This window comes from Pseudophryne corroboree, chromosome 8 (assembly GCF_028390025.1).
Source record: "Pseudophryne corroboree isolate aPseCor3 chromosome 8, aPseCor3.hap2, whole genome shotgun sequence".
Classification (NCBI taxonomy): Eukaryota; Metazoa; Chordata; class Amphibia; order Anura; family Myobatrachidae; genus Pseudophryne; species Pseudophryne corroboree.
In genome coordinates, this window is record NC_086451.1 from 405,107,334 (window position 1) to 405,134,179 (window position 26,846).

Consider the following 26,846-nt stretch of genomic DNA (forward strand, 5'->3'; position numbering starts at 1 on the left):
AACCCATACCCTCCAACAGTACCTTTTTGCCAGGTACAGTATCTTTTTTTATGGTCTGTACTAATTTTTAACTCTCCAAACTTCCATTGAAAGTATAGGAAAAGAGGCATGACCATGCCCCCTTTACCTGTGGCCACTCCCACTTTCCTAATTTGTACCGATTTTTCTGTGTAAAATGTTGAAGGGTATGCAAACCTGCAACACTCCTTAGTGTCAGACACACAGTTTAACACATTTGCTTTCCCTGCTTCCAGACATACCATCTGTCGCACTCCCTTTTGCCAGATACACTGTCTGCTACACTCACACTCCCTTGTCCCAGATACCTCATCTCCAGACACCCATTTCCTGCTGCAAGACACCCATCTGCCACACGCAACATTCCTGCTGACAGGCATTCCATCTGCACCTTTCACGTTTCATGTTACTAGACCCCTCATCTGCCACGCTCTAACACCATGCTTCTAGACAATTTATCTGCCCGAACCACAAGTTCTGTTAACATGCATCCCATCTGCCCCTTTCTCCTTGACTGCTGCCAGACATCCCAACTATAAACACGCTCCCTCCCTGCTGCCAGGCAATGTATCTGCAACATTCCGTACTGCCGGACATCCAGTTTGACACATTCCCCTTCCCTGCTGTCAGACATCCCCTCTCTAGGCACTCAACCTCACTGCTACCAGACACCATGTGCGGAATGATCACCTTTTTATGATTGTCCCACAACTCGCATGATGTAATAGCCTGTGAGCCTGTAAACTTGAGGTTATTACAATGTACGATGTAGGGTGATTTTTAGTGCACCTTGTAATGCGACTTTCATTACAAGGTGCGAGTTTTGACAGAACCATGCTCAGACCAATGAGAAAAGTTAACAGATAGTTTGAAATGTAAAAAAAAAAATGATGTGCGGTGAACCCTATGAAAAACCAAATCACTGGCTCTGCTGATGATGAGTATACTCCAGATAAAACTCTCTGTGACCTGTCGGTGAGAAATAATTTGAACCAGCAAAGGACTGTGCCATCCAGTCCACAGAAATTTTTCAAGTGCTCTAACAGAATCCCATGGTCCACAGTATCAAATGCTGCAGAGAGATCCAGAAGGATTAAGATTGAACAGTCACCTCTGTCTCTTGCCATCAGAAGATCATTTAATACACACACAAGGGCTGTTTTACTGCTTTGTCTTCTCTTGAATCCTGACTGGAAAGGATGATAAACATCATGGGTTGTCAGGCAGGTTTCCAGTTGAGTTGCAACCACTTTCTCAATAACCTTTTTCCTCGAAAAGGTGGGTTTGTTACCGGTCTATAGTTGGTCATGCAGTCAGGATCTAAATTAGTTTATTTTAAGAAGAGAGATTCCTTTACTGGTCCAGGAAAAATGCCCATCTGCAAAGAGCATTGAACTATTTTTGCAAATACAGGGCCAGTTATGTCCATACACCCTATTAGAAGCTTGGTTAAAGCAAGGTCAAGATCACAGAAAGTGGGATACAATATTCGGGCAATTTCAGCAATGGCTTTTGTATCTGTTGGGTCAAAGCTGGTCCATGAAGACAGGTGTCTTAAATTGGCAGGCTTGGCAGTTTGGAACTCCATGGATGGTACTGTGGAAATTCCAGTCCAAATGGTGGCTACTTTATCTGCAATGAAGTTTGTGAACTCATTGCATCATGCTTGGGAGAAGGTTTCATCAGAGTGCTGTCGTTTGAGAGGAACTTTGATTTCTTATTGGTTATTGTGGATTACAATTTTTCAATATGCTTTATTAGTTTATCTTATCCTTTACCAGGTTAGTCTGCCTCGCTCATCTTTCCAGTCTATTTATTGAGCTCATTAACACTGTTGTCAAACCAGGGAGCTTGACAGTGTGGTTTACGAAGGTTGTATATGCACAGGGGTGATAATATCAATTGCAGCCATCACATCCCTACTATAGTAATGGACTAGGGAACAGGGATCTTCACAGGCACCAAGATTTTCTGCAAGAGCCTGGGGAGTCATAACCCTTCTTGGATGATTCCTGGTCAACTTTATGGGCAAAGACCTAATCTGAGGGGTTGCAACTGAGAACCAAAGTGAGTAGTGGTCTGACCACATAACTGTTTTTTTTTTGAGGACAGAGTCTAATAATCCAATCTGAGAGACAAGATCATGAGTATGACCACTTTTATGTGTGGCAGAAGGAATGACTTACGTGAAGCCTAGGAGGGATGGAGAGAAATAGCTGCGGCTGTGATTGGGGAGAGATGACCACAGCTATGATGGGGGGCAGTGGAGAGAGAGGCTACTGTGGGGAAAGTCTTCTATGTGCTGGGCTGCTGCTGCTGTGTGTGATGCTGAGTGAGAGGAGCTGTCTGACCGCTGTTGGAGCAAGAGCAGGGTTTCAGGTAAATGCAGTACAGTGACTATGTGGTATTATATGTAAGGGCCACTACTACTGTGGGTGTTATGTATGACACTACTACTGTGGACATTATGTGTGCAATATTACTGTGGGCATTAAGTGTAAAGGGCACTACTACTGTGGGCATTACGTGTGGCACTACTACTGTGGGCTACTGTATGTGAAAGGGGCACTTCTACTGTGGGCATAGTGTAGGGGGTACTACTACTGTGGGTGTTATGTTGAAGGGGGACTACTACTGTGGACTATATAGTGTAAGGGTCACTACTGTGAGCATTGTGTATAAGGGGAACTACTACTGTGTGGTATAATGTGTATAATGGATACTACTGTGTAGTGTGATATGACTAAGGGGCACTACTGTGTGGTGTAATATGAATCAGGGGCAATGGTGTAATGTGAATAAGATTGCATTACTCTGTGGCATAATTTGAATTGGGGGTACTATTTTTGTGGCCAGGCCCCTTCCTTGTGAGACCACAGACCTTTTTTACAGTGCCACTGTCCCTTTATTACATATGAGTGGAAGGACACAGATTTATCGTTTGCAGGGGGGCACTGAACACCCTAGCACCAGCCATGGCCACACTCACCTTACATTCTGCCAGATACCACATCTGCCACAATCATCTAACCTTTTGCCAGATACCACATCTGCCACACTCACCATACCTTTTGCCAGATACATCTCATATATTTCTTTTCCCTGCTGCCTCTCATAACATCTGCCACACTCTCCTCCCTGCTGCCAGACAAACTGTTTGCCATTTAAACATATAAAATGTATTTGCTTCACTGTGACTCATAAATGTTATGAAGAAATCAAATAGTCTTATTGATTTTATAACCTATTCCAATCTAGTCATACAGCTTCAGAAAAACTTACAGTATATTACAACTAACAAGAGGTAACTTTCCACTTACCTTGGATTTGCATTATTTTTTCACCAAGACACCTGGCCTCTTCTTGGATTCTTTCCTCAATACTCCTTTTCCCCATTCCAAAATTTCTCAAGGTCATGAGAGAGAATCGACGTAATGTTTTCCACCTCTCTCCATTGGTCATAATAACCCCTGTAACATTGCAGAGGAGTAGTTATGTCCATCTCATTTCATGCCACAGAGCGAGAAAACCAGACATCTTTGTTACGTGCATGCCAAATAATTCGTGTTTTTTCCCATATGTTGTTCAATTACTTTTTTTTTTACAAATCAAATTGATTTTGTTAACATAGAGAAATATGTGAGGGAATCTCATGGCAGGGTTCCATTTTAATATATCCAATAAACAGCCATATACTGTATACTCTGTTTTCTGTACCAACAAATATATTTTACATTTTTGTGATCCATCATGTTATCTGATCCCAAAATATGGCATTGTTCAAATTGTATCAATGTACATTCTGTATGGAAAATGTTACTTTCAGACATATGCCCTTATTTATCAATGAGTGAAAAAATTCACTGTAAGTGATACATTGCACCAGCCAATCAGCTCCTAACTTCCATGTCATAGGCTGTGTTTGAAAAATGACAGTTAGGAGCTGGTTGGCTGGTGCAATTTATCACTCACAGTGAAATTTATCACTCATTGATAAATAAGGGCATGTATGTCAAATTGCCATTATGTAACTAACAGGCCAAGTGATTTGGTTGTAAAAAGTGTATGTTTACTATACACAGCAGGAGGTCACGTGTGGCTGCCCCTGTCTTGCTGATCCTCCCCATTCAGGAGACATGACTTCCACAGAGGTGTCAAATTATTTTGAAGGAAGGTTACAGAATTTTCTGTGTAAGGGCACTTGATCAGGTGAAACTCTTTCCGGACAAAGTCTATAAAACTGCAAGTAATATGGACAAGTCACAGACCTTATCCTTCAAACAGAATGAAACAAGACTGATGTGAATGGGCAAATATTTTCTGTAAAGCGCTGTGTAATATGTGTGTTCTATATAAATAACTGGTAATAATACATAAATAAGGGACCCTGTTAGTTTGGCAGAGAAACCCTGTGTTATAGGAACAAAGGACCCCTTTACACACACAGGCTACAATCAATCAATTTTGGTATTGAAAAAGTTACAATCCACAAGTGTGGGGGACTTTTTAAGTAGTTTCCGGGGGTGATAAGAACGGGATGCAAACAGGACAATGTATTGATTACCTGAGGAGAAGTCAGCTACAGTATGATGCACCAGTCTATTTTCTGTGATCTCCACTATGGGGGTGATTCCGAGTTGTTCGCTCGTTAGTTTTTTTAGCTACGGAGCGATTAGTCGCAAACTGCGCATGCGCAATGTTCGCAGTGCGCCTGCGCCAAGTAAATTAGCACAAAAGTTTGGTATTTTACTCACGGCATAACGAAGATTTTTCATCGTTCTGGTGATCGGAGTGTGATTGACAGGAAGTGGGTGTTTCTGGGCGGAAACTGGCCGTTTATGGGTGTATGCGAAAAAACACTGGCGTTTCTGGGAAAAACGCGGGAGTGTCTGATGAAACGGGGGAGTATCTGGGCGAACGCTGGGTGTGTTTGTGACGTCAAACCAGGAACGAAACTGACTGAACTAATTGCAGTGTAGGAGTAAGTCTCGAGCTACTCAGAAACTGCTAAGAAATGTCTATTCGCAATTCTGCTAATTTTTCGTTCGCAATTCAGCTATGCTAAGATACACTCTCAGAGGGCAGCGGCTTAGCGTGTGCAATGCTGCTAAAAGCAGCTAGCGAGCGAACAACTCGGAATGAGGGCAGATGACAGAAGACTGGGCCTCATACGTAAGCAACCTTGATTTCTAAACTTATTCCTATTCTTGTTTCTGAAACTACTGCAATCCATAACCTGTATGTCATTCTTATTAAGTGTTTCAATAACTATAAACTTCAGAATCATTTTCTGGATTAAATACACCTTACTCTAGCATATTCTCTGTGATTCTTATTGAACTCATGTGCCTATGTGACTCATGCTACTTGTTTTGTTGAAATTAATAATTGTGTATGTAGGTAGAAATGAAAGGCTACCTATTACCTAGTACCATATCACTTAAATCTTTCCCCTTGCTGGTGGCAGTTACCATGTCTGATTAACCACACGTGCAGAAGTAACCATAAGTCACTGGTGGTGACTTTCAGGTTGATATAGCTGGAGAATCGGCTGGCCAGTCTTGACAATCAACAAAATATATTTTACAATTTTCAAGTGCTGTATGTTGGTGGGGGTCTGCCAATGGAATTATATTAATACATACTAAAAATCATATTACACTGTCATTTTCCATTCTCCATTAGATTCTGGAAATTACAGAAATGCAGATTGCTATTCTATTTCACAATGAAAATTAAATAATATTGTACCACAATAGAATTCTTACCTATAATTTGAAGGATTAAACCTTAAATTATATTTCCCTGTTTTGCTTAGGTTAGACATAAGTCTCGCCTGACATAAAATAATTAAATAGAAATAGACTGGAAGTTATTAAACTGCTTCAATGATCAAAAATTCTGAGGCTGTAGTAACAGCCAAGGTCTACAATAATGAATACAAGAGGGCAGGTGGGTATGAATGAACTGCCTAGTATCCTTTGCAAATGCATCTCATTAAACTTCCACTAGACAATGGAAAAATAGGTGTTTTTGTTAATTACCATTAAATCTCCTTCTCTGAATCCACCTTGGGGACACTGATACCTTAGGGTGTAGAGGTTGGATTTCTAGAGCAGACACACATCTTCAAGCTCAGAGCGTTAGAGGTGTTGGTTCCTCCCCTTTACAGCCATACAACCTGGAATGTCTCTCCAACTGTCATTTGCTTTCTTGTAGCCTTTGTCTTCCCTTTCATAAGAAAAATTCCGTAAAAGACTATATAAAAACAACAGACCGAAAAGTATGAGTCTTTGTGATGGAACCATCTTGGATATGAAAGTCTATTAACCAACCATGATATTAAAGACTCTCTATTACCTCTTGTAATTGACACTTTAGAAGATTTCTGTTTTGGCTTTTATAAGAAGGTAAGGAAAGATTTTAATTGCTCTTTGCCTCAGAATCTTTGTCATTGCTATCATTATTTTTGTAAAAATGCTGGGAGCAGTAGCCAGTCCAAAAGGAAGAGTTTGTAACTGGAAATGAGCATTTTAGACAGCAAATCTAAGAAGGCACTGACACCCCTTCCACATGGGGATGCATCTTTTATGTCCAGAAATGCAATAAATCCTCTTTTTCCCATTCCATTTATTACAGAATGAAGAGACTCAATTTTGAATCTTTTTATATTTAAGTTAAGATTTAGAGCTTTCAAGTTGAAGATGGGACAGACTGAAAGATCCAGTTTCAGAACTAAAAAGAGATTGTAATAGAAGTCTAAGCCTTCCTATACTCTTGAAATAGCAACTACTGCTCCTGAGTCTTGCAAAGTCTGAATCCAGAAATTATAGGGTACATTCCACACAGAAACTGAAACAAAAAGAAGAATATGATAGGTATATCCAACATACTGTAGCTTAATTAGGTCCTGGTATAAGGGTGGTGTTACTTGGTTGGTGGTGCTCCCTGAATCAACTGAATCAACAGGTCAACTGAATGCAACAAGAGAAAAAAGGAAGAATCTTTTTGTTTGGGCACTCTTACTAACTGTATGTGTCTTATTAAAATGTAACTTTTATTAAATATATATACAACAACCTCGTAAATCTATACAAACATAAACATAAAATATAAAATTCACAAAGTGGTCTCCTTTTAGGTATATACCTGTTATTGGAGATTCAATGAATCGGCAAATAATATGGTAGGAATCTTAGAGGGAACTCAAGGACCTATTGTATATAAATAAGCACCTCCTTATTGAGTTCATCCCTCATTTCCTCCCTTTGACACCCTTGGAATATCAGAATGAAGGTGTCTATTGGTCAAAGCGGATGAATATCTAATTAGTAGTCCACAGTATATAGTAGGTTTTGGTACAGAACTGTACACATCTGTATCAGATAAGAAGTGGAGAATAAAAGATCAAAGTTTGTGAGGTCTCATGCTTCTGCTTCCCACCAGTGTGCTAATTAAGCAGTGAACAGATGGGTGAGGGAGCATATCCCCAAAACTCTGATGAAGGATACAGATTGGATCTGCTTTTGTTATCAGTCACTAATGCCTCCCCTGATAGTAATGACCAAAGCAGATGAGCAAAGGAGTGGTCTCACAATGAGAATCCAATTATATTTTGTGTGGAGGTCCACAGACAGAAGTATAAAATCAGATACATGCCCACGCTTCAGCATCCTTTCGGTTAGCTGTGTTAAGCAGTAGATAGTCAGGTGAGAGTGTGCCAGATAATGGTCCCTTCTGATTAAGTCAGAAAAGAGTTTCAGTCTGCTATTATGAAACTGTGTCTGTGATCTCCTTGATAGCAGTTACCAACGCAAGGGTATAGTCAGACCTGCTCCATAACATGAGACCAATATTAGATATCAGTAGAATGAGTCAGCAGCACAGTTTTCTTATAATCAGACTGTTCATATAATATTCTATAATCAAACATGTTACAGAATTGTTAAACAAAACAGATAGTGTTCCACCAATGAATTCAGAAATGAACAAAATACATTTATACTGTATGAGTCATAACTCAGCAACCTGTGCTGTCATATTCCAGAAAGGACCTTTTTGACATATAATGTACTGCTGGTCAAGTCAGAGATGAAGTCGTATAAAGTTTGAGGATTTGGTCACTCATAGGCCACATGGTGTGAATCACAGTAAGTACCGAAATGGTACTGTAAGTCACATTTAGAAAAAACACTACAAAATTACTATTTGTCATGGATTAGTCTAAGGAACTGTAACAAATGGTTTAAGGAAAACCATTTTGTTACAGTAAAAACATTTTTTTAATCATATTGTGGTGTAATATTTTAGAGTCTAATAACCCATACATTGTCTTAAATTATGAGGCTTGATCATAGATATAGAAGATAAACATTAGTTATCCACCATCAAAAGTATATATGAAGAAATATTAAAATATGCATCGGTGGAGTAAAAAAACCTAGGTAATACATAAAATATAAATACCAAGAGTGATGAGAGGGGCACAGATCCGGGCCCTTAAAGGTCACACATTTTATTTAGATTTGGCTTGGTCACCTGTCCAAAAAGCCTGAATGTAACAAAGATACCTATGTGTTTCAAATGATCTTCAAGAATTGGTATGGTAAAGAAACATTTGGGCAGATATCCCAAAATTGGATGTAATACAGTGCCAGCAAAGACATTTACTTTAGAAAAGCTGTCCATCTCCTATCAGGAGCATTAGGTAAAATTATTATAATAGAATTAAATAATAATGCAATGAAAGCATAAACATGAGGTGATATCTCCAGTTTTTGTAACACTTCCATAGAAAATGGATAAAGAAAAAGAAAACATCAAGGAATCAGAAACGCCTATCCGGATTTTGCAAAGCTTCCTTCAAAAATTCAGTTACATGTGAAATTGAAAGAAATTGAGCAATCTGGGTTTTTTTCTCCTCAAGAACAAACTTCATCTGAACTTCTGGTTTAAATAAGTCTTCAAAATAATGTACTGGGGGAATAGTCATTACTAATTCCTCAATGCTCTGTCTAGAAGAGCATACATTCCCCCAGGCTGAAATATCCTCAGCCTCAGTATCATTCTGAGAACAGTATATTCATCTTCCTCTGGAGACAATTCCCAATCTGATTTATCTGGAAAGTGTACTCTAGAAATACTTGAATGCTTACATGATATTGACAATGTGGAAGCTTCACCTAAACCACAGGTTCTCAAACTCAGTCCTCAGGACCCCACACGGTACATGTTTTGCAGGTCTCCTCACAGAATCACAAGTGAGATAATTAGCTCCACCTGTGGACCTTTTAAACTGTGTCAGTGAGTAATTAATACACCTGTGCACTTGCTGGGTTACCTGCAAAACATGCACTGTGTGGGGTCCTGAGGACCGAGTTTGAGAACCTATGACCTAAACAATCAACAGATGATGTCTTTAAAGCAAAATTTTTTGCATAGAAGAAACCCTCTGAGGATCAGATGAATGTTGAACCATAGGTGGAACACTGGTGTCAGAGGATAAGGGTTGTGCTGCATCCACATTATTGACTGTGACGTATGTGAACAAGTGTGAACACATAAAGGCTCACACACCTCCCTTTGACAGTCAGGTCATCCCTACACTTATTTCTGTGAGAGAATGCATCAGTGCCTCAAACCAAACTGGTTATGCCATCTCAGATTAATCACCTCTCCTGGATCCCGGCATCACAGCTGACACCCGTCTCTGAACACCCCTGAGCTAATTTTATTGACAATTGGAGCAGGTATAAAGTAGCTAAACTAGCTTTAGCTTTGGAAGAACTCCCCATTTCTGTCATCATTAACTGGAGAAAACAGGTATTAAGAAAATATTAGCAGTGTCTATTTTTTTTTTAAAGTAAACTTTATTTAGGTGTCCATAACTTATTTGCAATCAACCCATATGTACAACTAATTTAACTATCTGATCACTAGAAATAACCACACGGACACAGTCTGCTTTGGTTGAATGGTCATAACTTGATATATAAATGGTATGACCCTGAGCTTTTTTTTTTTTTTTTTGGGGTGTAAAAAAGGACGCTACAAACACTCAGCTCCAGCCATATAATTCTAAACTAAATACTAAGTTAGGAAAAGACTGATACGCCCCCCCCCCTTCCCTAACATGGTGCTGCATTTGTTATACAATGGCGTCAAATGAGATAGTTTGAAAGCCCTTATGGTACTGTAGCTGGGGGCTAACCCCATCTCAGTCTCAGTGAGAGAGATGAGGACATGAATTACAGTAACCACAGGCAGGTAGTCCTGCAGGCCCAGCTGTGGGTTATGACCTTTGGTGGAACATGGAATGAGCCCCGGTTACTTGTATATTTAAAAGTCAAAACTGGACCTCTATGCAAGCAGACCCTAGAGGAAACCATGGCTAAAGGACGTTCAATGCGCCCCTTGATGCCACCAACGCAGAGTTTTCAGTAGAACTGAAAATGTAGACATGTTAAATGTAGCAAAAAATAAGAATGAACAAAAAATAAAAATAGGAATAAAAAAATTAAAAACATAAGTTGCCATCGTAGCAACTTAGAGTTAATTTTGTTTGTTTGATTGATTATTCTTGGTTGACTGCTGGTTCTTTATTTCTCTGGGCTTAATTAAGTTTAAACTGAGAGTTGAAGGGAGAGAACAGGCTGTAGGGATGTAGAGGGAGGAGCCAACACTACAAGCAATTTGAGTTTGAAGATGTGTCTCTGATCCAGGAATGCACCCTCTACATCTCCAAAGGTAGCAGTATTGCCCATATATGATGAAAGATAAAGTAAGAATAACTTGAAACATATATTACTGTAATTTTGCCAACATGAACTTAAAAAAAATGGATTGGTAGCGTTTAAGTCTCATAAGTGGTTAACATCACATTACTATTGAACTAGAATTAATTGTGTAGGAATTTGACTTCCTATTGAAAACTCAATGTGTTAAACCTGCACGTATCGTGTGGGCATAACGCTTCCTACTTACCAAGACAAACAGGAAGCAGCAGCGCCGAGATGTGTTACCTTCTCGGATTCCGAAGTGGGGGAGTAAAAGCTGCCCCCTCCGGCGATCGCTGCCATCTCCCACCCACCCCCACCCCCCAGCATCGCCTAGTGCTGATGCGCTGTGTCTCACCACTGGCCGGCTCACTGGGCATGCGCGAGATCTCGCTATTATCACAAGATCACCTATGCAACTTGGAACCGGCATCTGCAGCAGCCAGCGCTGTCCCTGCTGTGGTGAATGGGCAACAACATCTGCAGCTGTCTAAATAGATAGCTGCAGATGTTGGAACAGTCAGTGTCACTGACCGTCATACATTGCCCACATATCGGTGTGCTATCTTGTAGATAGCAGCACCAATATAGACAGGAGCACCCTTGTCGCAGAGCACATTTCCCTGCATTCATACTGTACTTGGGTAGAAGCAGTATCAGCAGACATAACGGAGCTGATACCGCTTCTCCCCCATAGCAAACCTTCATACTGTACATCTACCCCTTACTTAAATATTACTTTGCATTGCATTACAATGATTAACTGAAGGTACGTAATCCAAATTCTCAAACTTACCATATCCTTTGAACAGTAGTCTAATAATTTCAAGATTCCCTCTGTCAGCGAATATATCTCCGAAGTCAATCAGGGCCTCCTTAACAGTCTCGTATCCAACGATCATGACTCCTTGGATATTAGCCACATGAAACATGTATACAGGACCATACTTTTCACTAAGCTGCAGAGGACACAACACTTGGAAATGAAAGGTGATGTTTGCCATAGGAAAATGCAAAACAAAATAGTGTAATGCCAATAAATAATTATTAGTGCTACCTGATCGCAGAAAATGCTAGTATACCAGAAGGTGTAAAGGTAGAAGACACCTCAATGATTATCTGTCCACAAAAACTGCAATAGTGCTAGAGATGAACACTAGAGACGAGTGGTCCGGATTTCTAGGAACACTGGGGATCCGAGTCCATCAAAGCCTCGCTAAGTGTGTTCCCACAAGACTCCGATCCCACGTCAAGGCCGAACATCATCTTCTGGTGTCGGCTTCTCGCGGGACTTGGATTCCTTTTATATATATATATATATATATACACATACAGGGGCAAACGCAAGATTTGTGAAAGGTAGTTTCTAAAGAGGGATTGGAGCCAAGCATAAGGGGGCGGAGACGGAGGTAGTATGCACTCTGTAACCTGCTGTGGTGCCTTCCGACAGTAATGTAATATGCAGTATAGAAATGGTGGCACTCACGGATTCCTTGTCAACCAGTAATGAGGGCTCACAGACACCCGCAGGCTACTCCAACATTTTACTTTATAATAACCTTTGTCAGGGTATCCCCGACAAATGTTAGTATGTAGGAAATGTCAGAGTAGCCTGCGGTTGTCTGTGTGCCTTCATTTCTAGTTGACAAAGAGTCCGTGAGTGCCACCATTTCTATACTGTATACATATATATATGTATATATATGTATATATATATATATATATATATATATATATATATATATATATACACACACACACACACACACACACACACACACACTCTCACACCAGTCCGGAACTCCAATAATTAGAACAGCTATAACTGGTGCCCAACACAGGTAGTTTCTGTCAATGTTTCAGTGTTGCCACTATCGCCCTGACAACACAGAATCTACCTGTGTTTTGTCTTTATTATGCTGAGTGCTGCAACTTTGACATGTTATGTGTAAATCTATATATATTCAATTTATAGTCACAGTGAGATCCTTAAGCCCAGAGGCGGATCCCGAACAAAATGACAGGGGGGCGGGCCATGACATGGGAGAGGGGGAGCTATTTTTGTGTGCCTAAGGTGCGCACGGTCCTGGTAAAGTGTTGCCTTTCAACAAGGTATGTGGCTTCAAAGGGAATGCCATATCCATATGATGTGAAGAGGGTGATGCCTTGGAGAGGCAAGAGTGACCGGAAAGAGAGGGTGATGGGGACATAGTGATGCAGAGGAGGGACAGAGGTTGAAGCAGTGGGTGATGAGGAGAGATAGTGGGAGATGGAGAGGCAGTGGGTGACAGTGAGAGGCAGAGTATGACAGTGAGAGGCAGTGGGTGATGCCAGGGACTGGTGACAGGGGGGGTCAGTGGGTGACACCAGGGAATGGGTGACAGGGGGAGGCAATGGGTGACGCCAGGGAATGTGTGATAGGGTGAGGCAGTGGGTGACACCAGGGAATGGGTGACAGGGAAAGGCAGTGGGTGACACCAGAGAATAGGTGACATGGGGAGGCAGTGGATGAAATAGAGGATGATGGGAAGAGGCAGTCGGTTACAGGGAAAAGGTGACTGAAGAGAGAAGTGATGAGGACAGACAATGGAGATGGAGAGGCAGTGGGTGACAGGAAAGGGTTACAGGGAAAGGCAGTGGGTGACAGGGTAAGGAAGTGGGTAATAGAGAAAAGCAGAGGGTGATGCCTTGAAGAGGCAGCGGGTGACATGAGAGATTGAGGGTTATGGGGAGATAGTGATGCAGGGGAGAGGCAGTGGGTGACAGGGAGAAATACTGGGAGACAGAGAGACAGTGGGTGACAGAGAGTCCCATTTCCTCAATTCGTACACAGATGAAGCCTAGGCGCACGATCTAGCTGCTTCCATTGTGATGGACATCGGACAGACCTACAGTAGAAGAGGGACAGTTGCTGAGAATTGGGTAGTGTCCCTTATACAAATAATGCCCACTGTAGCAGTGCCCCTTATACATATAATGCCAATTGTAGCAGTGCCCCTTATACACATTATGCCCACTATAGCAGTTGGTAGACTTATTAAAATGGCCATTAGGTTCGTTATAAGCATGGTCCCGCTTCACCACATTATCGTGGTGAAGTGGGACCTCTTTTCCAGTGAATTTGCTAACCCTGCCATGTACATTATTGGAGCTTGCTATCACACCCCTCTGGTGATAAACGTCCTCCCATAACGGGAGTCCGCTACGGCTGCAGTCACTTCTCCTGCACCGTCTAGTAACTGCCAGCGTGCACTTCGGGAGTTTGGCTGGTGCATGCGCAGATTGTTGTTGTGGCCGCAGTAGACAATAAAGTTTTTTAGACTTAAGGAACAAAAAAAACAAAAAGGGAGCAACTGCAAAGACAGCGCAGCGCCGGGTCCGGCCAACGAAGAGGGAGAAGGTGGAAGAGACGAACGTTCGGTCACACTGAAAGTTCATAAGTAAGCAAGCTCATCAGTGCTCTATCTAACAATAGAGGCGTCGATAAGGCAGCGGGCGCATACCGCCCCTGCTAACAACAGCGCATCGCCTGCATCATACATCAGGGGAAGCGCTATCTGCGGCACATAATGTGTGCAGATAGTGCTTTTCCCCATAAAGAATGATATTAAATCTACCCCAGTGTCACTTATACACAATGCCCACCATAGTAGTGCCCCTAACACACATACTGTGGGTTATACTGCACTGCTCCAGCACATACACACTGGATTACACTGCACTGCTCTAGCGTACACACACACACACACACACACACACACACACACACACACACACACACACACACACTGGGTTACACTGCAATGCTCCAGCACATACATACATACACACACACACACACACACACGGTTACAATGCACTGCTCCAGCACACACATAGGGTTATACTGCATTGTGTAGGGGGGCATAGGTTACACTGCATAGGGTTACATACATAGGTGGTGACACACACTGCACAGAGGGAGCTATCAGGAGGTACAGATGCAGCCATGCTTGTTGTTGCCACGATGCATATGCATTAGAGATGAGCGGGTTCGGTTCTCCGAGATCAGAAACCCCCCGAACTTCACCTAATTTACAAGGTTCCGAGGCAGCCTCGGATCTTACTGCCTTGCTCGGTTAACCCGAACGTGGCAGAACGTCATCATCCCGTTGTCGGATTCTCGCGAGATTCGTATTCTATATAAAGAGCCGCGCATTTGAGATTGAACGGATAGGACGTGGCTACGTTCTCTCCCTGAAAAGCTCCATATCTGTGCTCAGTGTGCTGCAAATATCTGTGCTCAGTGTGCTGCAAATATCTGTGCTCAGTGTGCTGCAAATATCTACGTTCTCTGCCTGAAAAGCTCCATATCTGTGCTCAGTGTGCTGCAAATATCTGTGCTCAGTGTGCTGCATTTTGGTGACCAACAGTATAGTTGTACAGTACAGTAGGCCATTGCTGTATCTTGCAGCTCTGTGTCACTGCAAGTATCCATTCCATATCTGTGCTGCATTTTTGTGAGCAGTATATATAGTAGTACAGTGCAGTATTTTGGTGACCAACAGTATATAGTTGTACAGTAGGCCATTGCTGTATCTTGCAGCTCTGTGTCACTGCAAGTATCCATTCCATATCTGTGCTGCATTTTTGTGAGCAGTATATATAGTAGTACAGTGCAGCATTTTGGTGACCAACAGTATATAGTTGTACAGTACAGTAGGGCATTGCTGTATCTTGCAGCTCTGTGTCAAGTATACTATCCATATCTGTGCTGCATTGTTGTTGTGAGCAGTATATAGTAGGACAGTGCAGCATTTTGGTGACCAACAGTATATAGTTGTACAGTACAGTAGTCCATTGTTGTATCTTGCAGCTCTGTGTCAAGTATAATATTCATATCTGTGCTGCATTGTTGTTGTGAGCAGTATATAGTAAGACAGTGCAGCATGGTGGTGACCACCAATATACATATACAGTAGAACAGTACAGTAGTCCATTGCTGTATCTTGCAGCTCTGTGTCAAGTATACTATCCATATCTGTGCTGCATTGTTGTTGTGAGCAGTATATAGTAGGACAGTGCAGCATTTTGGTGACCAACAGTATACAGTTGTACAGTACAGAAGTCCATTGCTGTATCTTGCAGCTCTGTGTCAAGTATACTATCCATATCTGTGCTGCATTGTTGTTGTGAGCAGTATATAGTAAGACAGTGCAGCATTGTGGTAACCATCAGTATACATATACAGTAGTACAGTAGGCCATTGCTGTATCTTGCAGCTCTGTGTCAAGTATACTATCCATATCTGTGCTGCATTGTTGTTGTGAGCAGTATAAAGTAGGACAGTGCAGCATTTTGGTGACCAACAGTATACAGTTGTACAGTACAGTAGTCCATTGCTGTATCTTACAGCTCTGTGTCAAATATACTATCCATATCTGTGCTGCATTGTTGTTGTGAGCAGTATATAGTAAGACAGTGAAGCATTGTGGTGACCACGAGTATACATATACAGTAGTACAGTACAGTAGGCCATTGCTGTATCTTGCAGCTCCGTATCACTTCAAGTATCCATATCTGTGCTGTGTTGTTGTGAGCAGTATATAGTAGGACAGTGCAGCATTTTGGTGACCAGCAGTAGTAGTACAGACAGTACAGTAGGCCATTGCTATTGATATATTACTGGCATATAATTCCACACTTTAAAAAATGGAGAACAAAAATGTGAAGGGTAAAATAGGGAAAGAACAACATCCACTTCCACCTCGTGCTGAAGCTGCTGCCACTAGTCATGGCCGAGACAATGAAATGCCATCAACGTCGTATGCCAAGGCCGATGCCCAATGTCATAGTAGAGAGCATGTAAAATCAAAAAAACTAACGTTCAGTAAAATGACACAAAAATCAAAATTAAAAGCAACTGAGGAGAAGCGTTCCCTTGCCAATATGCCATTTACGACATGGAGTGGCAAGGAACGGCTGAGGCCCTGGCCTATGTTCATGGCTAGTGGTTCAGCTTCACATGAGGATGGAAGCACTCATCCTCCCGCTAGAAAAATTAAAAGACTTAAGCTGGCAAAAGCACAGCAAAGAACTCTGCATTCTTCTAAATCACAAATCCCCAATGAGAGTCCAATTGTGTCGGTTGCGATGCCTGACCTTCCCAACACTGGACGGGAAGAGGTGGCGCCTTCCACCATTTGCACGCCCCCTGCAAGTGCTGGAAGGAGCACCCACAGTCAGTTCCTGATAGTCAAATTGAAGATGTTACTGTTGAAGTACACCAGGATGAGGATATGGGTGTTGCTGGCGCTGAGGAGGAAATTGACAAGGAGGATTCTGATGGTGAGGTGGTTTGTTTAAGTCAGGCACCCGGGGAGACACCTGTTGTCCGTGGGATGAATATGGCCATTGACATGCCTGGTCAAATTACAAAAAAAATCACCTCTTCGGTGTGGAATTATTTTAACAGAAATGCGAACAACAGGTGTCAAGCCGTGTGTTGCCTTTGTCAAGCTGTAATAAGTAGGGGTAAGGACGTTAAGCACCTAGGAACATCCTCCCTTAGCCGTCACCTGGAGCGCATTCATCAGAAGTCATTGACAAGTTCAAAAACTTTGGGTGACAGCGGAAGCAGTCCACTGACAACTAAATCCCTTCCTCTTGTACCCAAGCTCCTGCTCCTGCAAACCACACCACGAACTCCCTCAGTGTTAATTTCCTTCTTAGACAGGAACGCCAATAGTCCTGCAGGCCATGTCACTGGCAAGTCTGACGAGTCCTCTCCTACCTGGGATTCCTCCGATGGATCCTTGAGTGTAACACCTACTGCTGCTGGCACTGCTGTTGTTGCTGCTGGGAGTTGATCGTCATCCCAGAGGGGAAGTCGGAAGACCACTTGTACTACTTCCAGTAAGCAAATGACTGTCCAACAGTCCTTTGTGAGGAAGATGAAATATCCCAGCAGTCATCCTGTTGCAAAGCGGATAACTCAGGCCTTGGCAGCTGTGTTGGTGCTAAACGTGTGTCCGGTATCCACCGTTAATTCACAGGGACTTAGAGAATTTCTTGAGGTAGTGTGTCCCCGGTACCAAATACCATCTAGGTTCCACTTCTCTAGGCAGGCGATACCAAGAATGTACACAAACGTCAGAAAAAGACGCACCAGTGTCCTAAAAAATGCAGTTGTACCCATTGTCCATTTAACCACGGACATGTGGACAAGTGGAGCAGGGCAGACTCAGGACTATATGACTGTGAGAGCCCACTGGGTAGATGTATTGCCTCCCGCAGCAAGAACAGCAGCGGCGGCACCAGTAACAGCATCTCGCAAATGCCAACTCGTTCCTAGGCAGGCTACGCTTTGTATCACCGCTTTCCATAAGAGGCACACAGCTGACAACCTCTTACGGAAACTGAGGAACATTATCGCAGAATGGCTTACCCCAATTGGACTCTAATGGGGATTTGTGACATCAGACAATGCCACCAATATTGTGCGTGCGTTACATGTGGGCAAATTCCAGCACTTCCCATGTTTTGCACATACATTGAATTTGGTGGTGCAGAATTATAAAAAAAATGTCAGGGGCGTGCAAGAGATGCTGTTGGTGGCCCGAAGAATTGCGGGCCACTTTCGGCATTCATCCACCGCGTGCCGAAGACTGGAGCACCAGCAAACACTTCTGAACCTGCCCCTCCATCAGCTGAAGGAAGAGGTGGTAACGAGGTGGAATTCAACCCTCTATATGCTTTAGAGGATGGAGGAGCAGCAAAAGGCCATTCAAGCCTATACATCTGCCTATGATATAGGCAAAGGAGGGGGAATGCACCTGAATAAAGCACAGTGGAGAATGATTTCAACGTTGTGCAAGGTTCTACAACCCTTTGAACTTGCCACACGTGAAGTCAGTTCAGACACTGCCAGCCTGAGTCAGGTCATTCCCCTCATCAGGCTTTTGCAGAAGCAGCTGGAGAGATTGAAGGAGGAGCTAAAACGAAGTGATTCCGCTAGGCATGTGGGACTTGTGGATGGAGCCCTTAATTTGCTTAAACAGGATTCACGGGTGGTCAATCTGTTGAAATCAGAGCACTACATTTTGGCCACCATGCTCGATCCTAGATTTAAAGCCTACATTGTATCTCTCTTTCCGGCAGACACAAGTCTGCAGAGGTTCAAAGAGCTGCTGGTGAGAAAATTGTCAAGTCAAGCGGAACGTGACTCATCAACAGCTACTCCTTCACATTCTCCCGCAACTGGGGCTGCGAGGAAAAGGCTAAGAATTCCAATCCCACCCGCTGGCAGTGATGCAACATCTGGTCCGGCCTGAAGGACCTGCCAACGATTACTGACATGTCGTCTACTGTCACTGCATATGATTCTGTCACCATTGAAAGAATGGTGGAGGATTATATGAGTGACCACATCCAAGTAGGCACGTCAGACAGTCCGTACATATACTGGCAGGAAAAAGAGGCGATTTGGAGGCCCTTACACAAACTGGCTTTATTTTACCTAAGTTTCCCCCCTTCCAGTGTGTACTCCGAAAGAGTGTTTAGTGCAGCCGGTCACCTTGTCAGCGATCGGCGTACGAGGTTACTTCCACAAAATGTGGAGAAGATGATGTTCATCAAAATGAATTATAATCAATTCCTCCGGGGAGACATTCACCAGCAATTGCCTCCAGAAAGTACACAGGGACCTGAAATGGTGGATTCCAGTGGGGACGAATTAATACTCTGTGAGGAGGGGGATGTACACAGTAAAAGGGGTGAGGAATCGGAGGATAATGATGAGGTGGACATCTTGCCTCTGTAGAGCCAGTTTGTGCAAGGAGAGATTTGTTGCTTCTTTTTTTGGTGGGGGCCCAAACCAACCAGTCATTTCCGTCACAATCGTGTGGCAGACCCTGTCGCTGAAATTATGGGTTTGTTAAACTGTGCATGTCCTGTTTATACAACATAAGGGTGGGTGGGAGGGCCCAAGGACAATTCCATTTTGCACCTTTTTTTTTTTTTTTTTTTTTTATCTTTGCATCATGTGATGTTTGGGGCCAATTTTTTTAAGTGTCATCCTGTCTGACACTGCAGTGCCACTCCTAGATGGGCCAGGTGTTTGTGCCGGCCTCTTGGGTCGCTTAGCTTAGTCATCCAGCGACCTTGATGCAAATTTTAGGACTAAAAATAATATTGTGAGGTGTGAGATGTTCAGAATAGACTGGAAATGAGTGTAAATTATGGTTATTGAGGTTAATAATACTATAGGATCATAATTACCCCTAAATTCTATGATTTAAGCTGTTTTTGAGGGGTTTTTGAAAAAAAAACACCCGAATCCAAAACACACCCGAATCCGACAAAAAAAATTTCAGGGAGGTTTTTACCAAAACGCGTCCGAATCCAAAACACGGCCGCGGAACCGAATCCAAAACCAAAACACAAAACCCGAAAAATGTCCGGTGCACATCTCTAATATGCATACACATCGCAACATGCTGCAATCGCACCACAATAAAGTGCAGCGTAAGTCTTATAGTGTGTACGGACGCCACAGACGTGGACACACTAGTCGTGCCATTCATGCATCTCAGGATTGATGAGCATGGCTATATCTGTAGGGGGCAATCAGGAAGTACAGGGGCAATCAGAAGGCGGTCAGGAGGAGGGGGGATAATCCCCTCCATAACCTTCAACTCACCTGCCACTGACATATTGTACAGGGATCAGCAGCCCTCTTTAGTCTGCAGCAGCGTGTGTTATGCTGCCTGAGCTGGTTTCGGAGGAGCACAGGTCAACTGCAGGAAGCAGGCTTTTCAGGGCCGTTTCTTGGGGCAGGCGAGCAGTGCAACCGCACTGGGCGCCCACCGCGGCACTAACTGTGGCTCCCTGCTTCCCCCTCCTATTTCTCCCCGAGTAACCCGCTCGGGGGGCAGTGTTTCACGGAATGACGCGGTTGTGTCGTTACATCACGACGCAAGCCCGTCACTCCGCGAAACTCCCCCCCCCCCCGAGCGGAGTACAGAGGGGGATCCAAGTTAGGAAGAGGGAAAGGCCGGCGCGAGGAGCGACTGGTGAGGCGGGCCGAAGAGCGGTAATCGCCTCTGTAAGTATTCTCTCTCTCTCTCAATGTGTAAAATGGGGACACCTGCCGTAATGTGTGAAATGGGAACTCTTGCCTGCCGTAGTGTGGGGATTTAATGTATCAAGGGCATTGCGGTGTGTTGCATAATATGGTGCAGGGGGCATTACTGTGTGGGGCTTAATATGGTAGAATTTTTTTTTCCTGTGGTGGTCGTGATCTGTTGGAGCAGGGTCAAAAACTGGATTGTGAGGTAGTCTTTTCAGATGAGGCCACACCCATTTAGATGAGGCCACGCCCCCTTACCGGGTACGCGCGCAAGTTTTTTTTTTATCTAGGTGTGGGGGGCACATTTTTATGTCATGGGGGGCGCATTTTTAAATCTCACACTGGGAGCCAAATTGGCTAGAAACAGCCTTGAGGCTTTTCCACAGGCGCTGCTCATCCCGCTGCCTGGAGATGCAGTGCAGAACTAGACTCTGTGTCTGTGGTGCACACGATGGCTGTTGCAGCAGTGCCAGGATGGCGACTCTCCACGCCAGCCCGTGGTTGCAGTCTAGTCGCCGTGTGTGCATGTGTTGGGGATGCAGTGATCGGGACATGCTGGGGGCGGAGCCACGGGACTGGGAGCGCTATATACAGCAACAGGTAACTACATTAAAAAAAAACAATCGTTCGGTGGTGGGGGGGGGGGGTTTCTAGGTACACGGAAACCACCCCTGCATGTGCTAATGACATAGTAAACCCAATGTCGGCGGCACTCACAGGACTCTATCAAGAGATAAAGATTCACGGGACAACTGTGTCACATCAAGTCCAAGGTTTCAGTCTTATTGACTTTTTTCAAGAACAGAGTTTTCCCGTGAATCTTTGTTGATGTAATCCTGTGAGTGCTGCAACATTGGGTTTACTATTAATATACGTTGCCGGAGTGGAGGGCACCTGGGCAAACATATGTTTGGACAGTTGCTGAGTGCCGGTTTCTATAGCAAATATATACAGTATATATACTTTGTATATATATATATATATATATATATATATATAGCGGGTCCAGGGCACCACAAGGTCTAGAACTGGCCCTGCTCCCACACCCCGCACAAGCCATGTCCAGACCCCTCGGGCCACCTGCTAGCAGCTACTGGTGTCCTCTACCCCCAGACTGGTGGGAGCTGTGTGTGGAGTGGTGAGCATACATGTGCGAGTACTGTCTGGTTTATATACAGTACTGCAGCATCATTATAGCCTGCACATTACAGATATACAGCATCTATATACAGTAGCGGATCTTGTTACAGGCACGCAGGATTTTTGCCCAGGGCGCCGCCTTCCAGAGGGTGCCGCCGCCATGGCAAGATCCGCTACTGGTGGTGCCCCTCGGAGCTATGCGGTGCTGTGCTGTGTGGTGCGCGATGACGGCATCGCGCACCGCATGGCATTGTGGGACCAGCACATAGATGCTAGGGGTCATAATTGACCTCTAATGTCTATGCTGTGCTATGGGAGAGATGTCATGATGTCTCTCCCATAGATCGGAGGAGCGGCGCCGGCGGCCAGAGACGGAGGATAGCAGTGGTCGGGAAATAGGAGCGAGGATGGTGAGTATTTATTTATTTATTTATTTATATATTTTTGGGGTGATCGGCACTACTGGGAGCACAGTACAGGGGGCACAGTACAGGGGATCACAGTACTGGGGGCACAGTACAGGGGGCACATTACTGGGGGCACAACTGCTGAGGGCACAGCTACAGGGGGCATAACTGACCACGCTCCTTTTCCAAAGCCACGCCCCTATTTTTTCACCCTGGGCGCCACAAGGCCAAGATCCGTCCCTGTCTATATACTGTACATAGAAGGCTAACAGCACGCACACATACAGTAGCGACCGTCCCCCTACAATCCAGCCCTGGTGTCCGTCATTTTGACAGGCTTTTAACTAGTTCAGTATAATTAAACAGACAATGCAAGTGGGGGAAAAACCAGTAAGTAACTGACAGCAGTGTGTAGCTGCGCTCAGGGACCCAGGGACCTGGAAAGGAGCTCAATAAGGATTGTGCATGGTGGGAATAATGTGGTGATGGACCCGCCTGCGTGAGTTTGCAGTCAAGTCTACATTGTTTATACTTATGAGACCATGTCACTCTGACACAATTTCCATTCAAGCTCAATCCTCCCCTCCCTACCCCCTGAAATCATTGCAGAAACAAAGTTACATACAGTAACATTAGATTATAGTCAGCTGTTTGTACAAGCTCAGGATCTAGTACAAACTCTTTTTCTTTATCCACTTTGTAAGTAATGAATGGTATGCTATTTATTAAGTATTACAGAACGTCAAAATCTGGAACATTACTCCAGAGCACAAAACTTCTGCAAGAACTAAGGAGCCGATTCAGACCCTGTCGCAGATGTGCTAAAATCGCTATGAAGCAATTTCTGCATATCTGCTAGTGTGCTACGCCAGTACGCGCATGTGCAAGGTCCTAAACCGCATTTTATGGGCATCAATGCACCGTTTTAGGGGCATGGTCCGGACAATGCAGTCGTGTCCGGACCGTTTGCGGGGCGTGCCGCGTCGGATGCGTGATATCACATGCAGTCGCTGCCAGTGGTGTAAGTTCGTCCCAGTTGCCCGGAGGCAAGATAAATATTGGTGCCTGCCTCCCTATTTCCTATATTAAGATAAATATATGTATGTATGCATGTGTGCGTGTGTGTGTGTGTGTGTGTGTGTGTGTGTGTGTGTGTGTGTGTGTGTGTGTGTGTGTGGAGTGTTCTGAAAAAAATGTATATACTGTATTTATACATTTAATTGTCTTTTATTTTAAATCACACATTTCTTAGCAGTTATAATCCAGGATTAGGACCCATGACCTGTTACACTGACAGCAGACACTTTATTGATGGAGTTATTTGCTCCTGTAGAGGAAGCATGAGAATTCTAACTATATGAAGTTATGTGTAATTGTCAGAGAAGTATCTTCATATAGTTAGAATTCCCATATTTTCGATACAGGAGCAAATAGCTTCATCAGTAAGGTGTCTGCTTCCAGTGTAATAGGTTGTGGGTTCTATTCCTGGCTATGACACTTGTAAAATGAGTATATTCAGTATACTAAAGAGGGTGTGATTTGTAGGGTGCAGGGACCAGTGAGGAAGTCGGCCACTGAAAAGACAGCGGTAGCTATCAGTTAACTTAATTGAATGGGAGGAGAGGTGCCCCCCTTCAGAGCAGGAGCCCGGCGGCAGATGACTCCGTTGCCTCCCAGAGTTCTGCCTCTGGTCACTGCGACTCTTAACATGGTGGGTAGCCGTCTGCCTTCGCAGCTAGGCTGCGCAGACAGAGGGCTACTCGAAACATGCAAAAGCATTGCCGACGTGCAATGCTTTCGCGTGTGTGTGTGGGGGGAGGATCCGGCATGCGAGGCGGACTTGCCCTCTGCTGGGCGTCCCACCGCATGTCAAATAAATTGATCGTAGACGTGCATTTTCTCGCACATCTATGATCAAGTCTGAATTAGGCCCTAAGAACTAGAATGATTGCATATATTTGTGGAGACAGCTACACCAATTGAAGAACATAGGGGGTCATTCCGAGTTGATCGCTAGCTGCCGTTGTTCACTGCGTAGCGGTCAGTGAAAAAAACGGCTAATCTGCGCATGCGCATGCACTGCAATGCGCACGTGCGTCGTGCGGGCACGAAGTCCATTGTGGTTTTGCACTGGTTCTAGCGACGATTCCAATCGCACAGCCGAACGCAAGGAGATTGACAGAAAGAGGGCATTTGTGGGTGTCAACTGACCATTTTCTGGGAGTGTTTGGAAAAACGCAGGCGTTGCTGGACGTTTGCTGGGCGGGTACACATCATTACCGTATCACTCGTCGCAGTAATCATCGTACAGGATAAGTAACTACAGAGCTGGTCTTGTTTTGCACAAAATGTGTTTGCAGGCACTCTGCTGCACAGGCGTTCGCACTCCTGCAAAGCAAAAATACATTCCCCCGTGGGCGGCGACTATGCGTTTGCACAGCTGCTAAAAACTGCTAGCGAGCGATCAACTCAGAATGACCCCCATAATTCCCAGTCTGATTTATAATGCTCTGATAACTATTTCTGTCTGTTACTGCAAAGTTACCAGTTCAGCATAATGTCCACAGAAAAGGTAATTGTTGTTTTAAAACTGAATCTTTTTGAACTTTCAAACCAAATGAACACTATTTTGTATGTACAGAAAACAGCCATCTCTCTAATGTCTTTCACAGGAACAGAGGCTTACTGTGTCTTATCCCCATTTAAAACAAATCTTATTACAAATCAGTTTCCGCCTTACCTTAACCAGATCTCTATGCAGTTCTGTTGGGTTGACCTGCAGCATATTCCCCAGTAGGGGCAGAGGTGTGGGCCCGGGGGGAAGGTTCTTCTGTCTGATCTTTTTCCACCATGTAATGATATAAATCAGTAGCGTTACAGCAGTAGCTATAAGAAGTGTCAGCCCTATACCCAGCGCCATCGTGAGAATAGCAAGTTCACGGAGGCACCTATGTCTGCTCTGTGTCCCAGCTTGTGTAATTATGCCCAGAGGAAGCAGTGTGAGAGGACAGTTTCCCCATTGTGCTGACTCAGTATAGAGTTTCTCTATTGCAATAAAAGTACACAGCACTGAAGACAGCCGTGTTACGTAATACAGAGGGGCCTTTTTTACCAAGAGGGAAAATAGTTCTACAATTTGATGCAAGAAAAAACAAAATAATACAGTTCTTTCTTGGACGTTTGGTTGGTTTAGATATTGTGGTTTCTTTTCAGGAGCTACTATTATATTTGATGAGAGTTTTTAAATATATTCTAAACAGAAACAGGTGCTATAAGCAACTATCATTCTTATATTGTTCTAGCACAGTTTAGGAATTAAAAGCAATTGTCAGATTTTTTTCTCATAGGTTGCAATAACGTTAATTAAGGCTCCCAAAGGTTCCTATTGATGTTTGTAATTTGAGTAATTAATATTGAGTAATTAATATTTTCTCGTAGGTTGCAATAACGTTAATTAAGGCTCCCAAAGGTTCCTATTGATGTTTGTAATTTGAGTAATTAATATTTAGTAATATTCGAATTACGAATATTAACATTGGGCCTGATTCATGTTTGTAAGGAATAGCTCAGCCGCAAGGAAGCAGCTGTGCAATTGCATGTCATTGAAATTCTAATGCAGCAGAAGGCGTCTGTAGAAGATAGATGCTTCCTGTTTGCATTAGCGAGGATGAAAGTGCGGCATCTGAAGACAACGTATCGGAATCACCATCGAGACATGACCATCGTTCGCGATTGACTATGGTTTTAGGCACTGGCCAGCCTGCGTAAGCTAAAGCTTTTAAAGCTCTGTCCCTGCGATGCCACTCTACAGCCAAATCGGGCTATTTTTCATGAAAATATACACAAGCAGCACTCCCCGCCACACCATGTACCACAATGCGCGGTCCTAACCACAAATTTCTTTACACCCCCAACCCGGCCATGATCATACTCACCAACACCCGGGTATAGGTAATTAGGTGATCGGAGATCCTGAAGGGCTGCCATGGTGCGGGGCTCCCTGCTGCTGTGACCTCCGGTGCTGTAAAGTGAGCTGCTGCTTTGCAGCATCACTTTACTGCACCAGGGGTCACAAGATCAGCAGGGAGCTCGATGACCGGCAGCTCGCACCGGACCACTGATCACCGGTCCCTGGGTGGGTATTAATCTTTTTTTTTTTCTTAACTGTGATTAGCTTAGCTGATCACACTGGCCCGGTCACGGCACAGCTTTGTCAGCCTATGGTCAGAGAAAGCTGTGTAGGGGTACAGAATTCGCAGTGAGGCCTGTGATTATGCCAGCTGAAGCTGGTGTAATTATCAAAGGGCTCACTGCGGTATTTTTTTACAATTTTTATTTTTTATTAAATTCGTCCAGATCGCATTTCCCATTATAACTATGGGAAATGCGATCTAGAAA

The 26,846-nt window shown here is 43.8% G+C and overlaps 1 protein-coding gene across 1 annotated transcript in view; it reads right to left on the bottom strand.

Annotated features, from left to right (window-relative positions):
• LOC134949329 (cytochrome P450 2H2-like) overlaps window positions 1–25,487 on the bottom strand; it is a 47,325-nt gene extending 21,838 nt beyond the window's left edge. Inside the window, exons 1-3 of the mRNA XM_063937825.1 lie at window positions 25,189–25,487; window positions 11,590–11,752; window positions 3,339–3,488 (exon numbers count right to left, since the gene is read on the bottom strand). Coding sequence (XP_063793895.1) covers window positions 3,339–3,488; window positions 11,590–11,752; window positions 25,189–25,368 — 493 coding nt within the window. The 5' untranslated portion in view covers window positions 25,369–25,487. The remainder of the gene's footprint in view (window positions 1–3,338; window positions 3,489–11,589; window positions 11,753–25,188) is intronic.
• Between the last annotated feature and the right edge of the window lie 1,359 nt (window positions 25,488–26,846).